Below are 2,247 nucleotides of genomic sequence, written 5' to 3'. Positions count from 1 at the left end.
GGCTCCATTACTGAGGACCATAGTGATATTTTTCAAAATCTTATAGGGAAGATTGAGATTCAGACGACAAAATATTTTAGTGTGTTAAGCACCAATAAATCCTTATATAATAATAATAATAATAAAATCCAGCAATTAAGATATTAACAAAGCCTGCAATAAAGCATCAGCAATAAATCCTCAGAGGCATGAACAGCACAAACGTGCACCCGAGAACCATACGCAGATATGACTTCGACTTTTACATACGTAGAAACACACGCAGATCAGTTGGACAAGTCCAGCTCATATATTAAGAAAACCAAGGACATTATTAAACATACACAACACATACGTAGAAACACATCACAAATATTCTTGTAGGCCAAAGAATTATCTCAAACACCACAGTAAATTTTGATTGGGCACGGACACTTGGATCTCAGTCTCCACCCCTCATCCGAGTTCAAGAAGTGAAGAAATTTGTAGTGATAAAATGGTTTGTACTGTAAAGGGTGTGTTTCATCAACTAGCTCTTCCGGTATTTCAATGAGGATATCCCTGATGAATGAAAATAGACTGAGGGAGTATCTTTCTTTGTTCTTCATGATCACCCGATGAGTAGGAGGTTCTATTCTCCCATTAGTCCATGCCTAAACATGCAAATTATAATAAAGGGGATTTAAAACAGATTGAATTAAGTGCAGTTAAATCAACAAATATAAATAACATAATATTGTTAAATCGTTGATGCATAGATGTATATTACCGGAATTGAAGGCAAATGAAACTCGAAATGGAGAATTCAGAAAGAAGGTTGAATTTATTTGGACTTGAATTGAAAGTTCCATACCTTAGGTTGAGTTAAATTTTCAAACTACCCATGTTGCAACCATGTTTAGAACTTCGTGATGAGTGTTTCCTTTTGGGCTCTCTTTTTTTCTTTCTTTTATTTTTATTTTTTTCCTTTTCCCAAGAAATTCAAGAAAATTGTATATATGTATATGGTGATATGAAAGAAGATAGAGAATATTTAGGGAGTACTCACCATGCATACTTGGCCTGCCATGACTATGAAAGATGAAGGAGAAGGCTCAATTAGAATCCATTGGTCGTCCTTTGTTTTAATCTGCAAACCCTTAACTTGATCTTGATGAAGAATGGTCGTGAAGGACTTGTCCTTGTGAGGGACGATACCAACATTAGTCTCATTCATTTTGCGTTCACTATATTTTATAAGTTTAAGCAGGTAAGAAGTGGATCCAAGGAGAGACTCGTTGTATTTCTGTATACCATAACTCTCTGATACCATTTTCTTCACCGTTTGATCTAATTCTGACACTAGCTTTGAGAAGGAAAGTGCAGTTTCACTGACCAAGAAACAACAAAAATAACAATAGAGTGAAACAAAAAGTTACTCTAATGAAATCTTATGAAGAGAAATATTAAGCAGTGAGTATTTTAGGTTCGAATTACCACATAAAATAGTTATGGAACAATGAACTTTCACTATATAGTTTTCTTTTTCTTTTTTCTTTGATTTTTTTCTTCTAATATTTCAAAGGCCAAAATTCCCTTACTGTAAATTTTTTGTACTAAAAAAAAAAGAAACAAAAAAAAAAAAAAAACGGAAACACAAAATATACCAGAAAAAATCATTTCCCGAGGGCCACATGAGATTAGTGAATTTCTGAGCTCCTTGTAGAGTTGTTGCATTTTCGATGCCCAAGCTTTCGTAAAGAGGAACTGCAGGCAGATGTCCAAGATAGCCATGATTAGGTGTATCAGAAGTGTTCTGTATTTTGGTTTCTAGGGGGAGATCAAATAAGGGTTTTAATGCTTGAAAAATTGAATTGTGAAGCTCCAAAGAAACTCTATCATACACTGCTATGAAACAACCATACTCTTCAAGAGCTCGCACGGTTTCATTTCTTGTTGATATCCAAGAATCTGTACCAGGCTTCACGTTTTCCTCAGAGAAGTGTATAACAGGAAGCTTAGGCTGTGAAACCAGGGAACCCATAACTTTAGGGTTTTATTAAGAAGGGACAATGTGGTCCTCTGTTTCATATTAAATGTTCCTTTTGGAAAATTGTTCCAAAAAAATAAATAAATAAATAATAATAATAATAACTATTATGGGGTGGAGGGAGGGAGTACCACTCATCCATGATTCTTACAGAGGATGCTTCTTATTTGAGCTGCGTCAATTAATCCGACACCTGACCGACGCTGCCTGCTGTCGACGTGTGTTTTAGAGTTTTCCAT

At 35.1% G+C, this 2,247-nt stretch overlaps 1 protein-coding gene across 1 annotated transcript; it reads right to left on the bottom strand.

Annotated features, from left to right (window-relative positions):
- Positions 1-335: 335 nt before the first annotated feature.
- Positions 336-2,002, bottom strand: LOC132281635 (probable 2-oxoglutarate-dependent dioxygenase AOP1.2). Its single transcript, XM_059783324.1, has 2 exons — positions 1,626-2,002; positions 336-1,349 (listed from the first exon to the last, which is right to left on the bottom strand). Exons 1-2 carry the CDS (start codon positions 2,000-2,002, stop codon positions 1,013-1,015), a joined length of 714 nt encoding a protein of 237 aa, XP_059639307.1. The 3' UTR covers positions 336-1,012.
- Between the last annotated feature and the right edge of the window lie 245 nt (positions 2,003-2,247).

Source organism: Cornus florida, unplaced genomic scaffold, assembly GCF_030987335.1.
Source record: "Cornus florida cultivar Cherokee Brave unplaced genomic scaffold, ASM3098733v1 CherokeeBrave_3.0.0_Hap2_Chr11, whole genome shotgun sequence".
NCBI lineage: Eukaryota > Viridiplantae > Streptophyta > Magnoliopsida > Cornales > Cornaceae > Cornus > Cornus florida.
This window is presented reverse-complemented; position numbering and strand designations above follow the sequence as displayed.

Excerpts from the sequence above, each read along its gene's own strand:
- LOC132281635 (XM_059783324.1), bottom strand. The coding sequence starts at position 2,002 with ATGGGTTCCCTGGTTTCACAGCCTAAGCTTCCTGTTATACACTTCTCT. Across the intron at positions 1,350-1,625 it reads TCGGGAAATGATTTTTTCTG|TGAAACTGCACTTTCCTTCT; the intron begins GTATATTTTGTG and ends TTTCTTGGTCAG.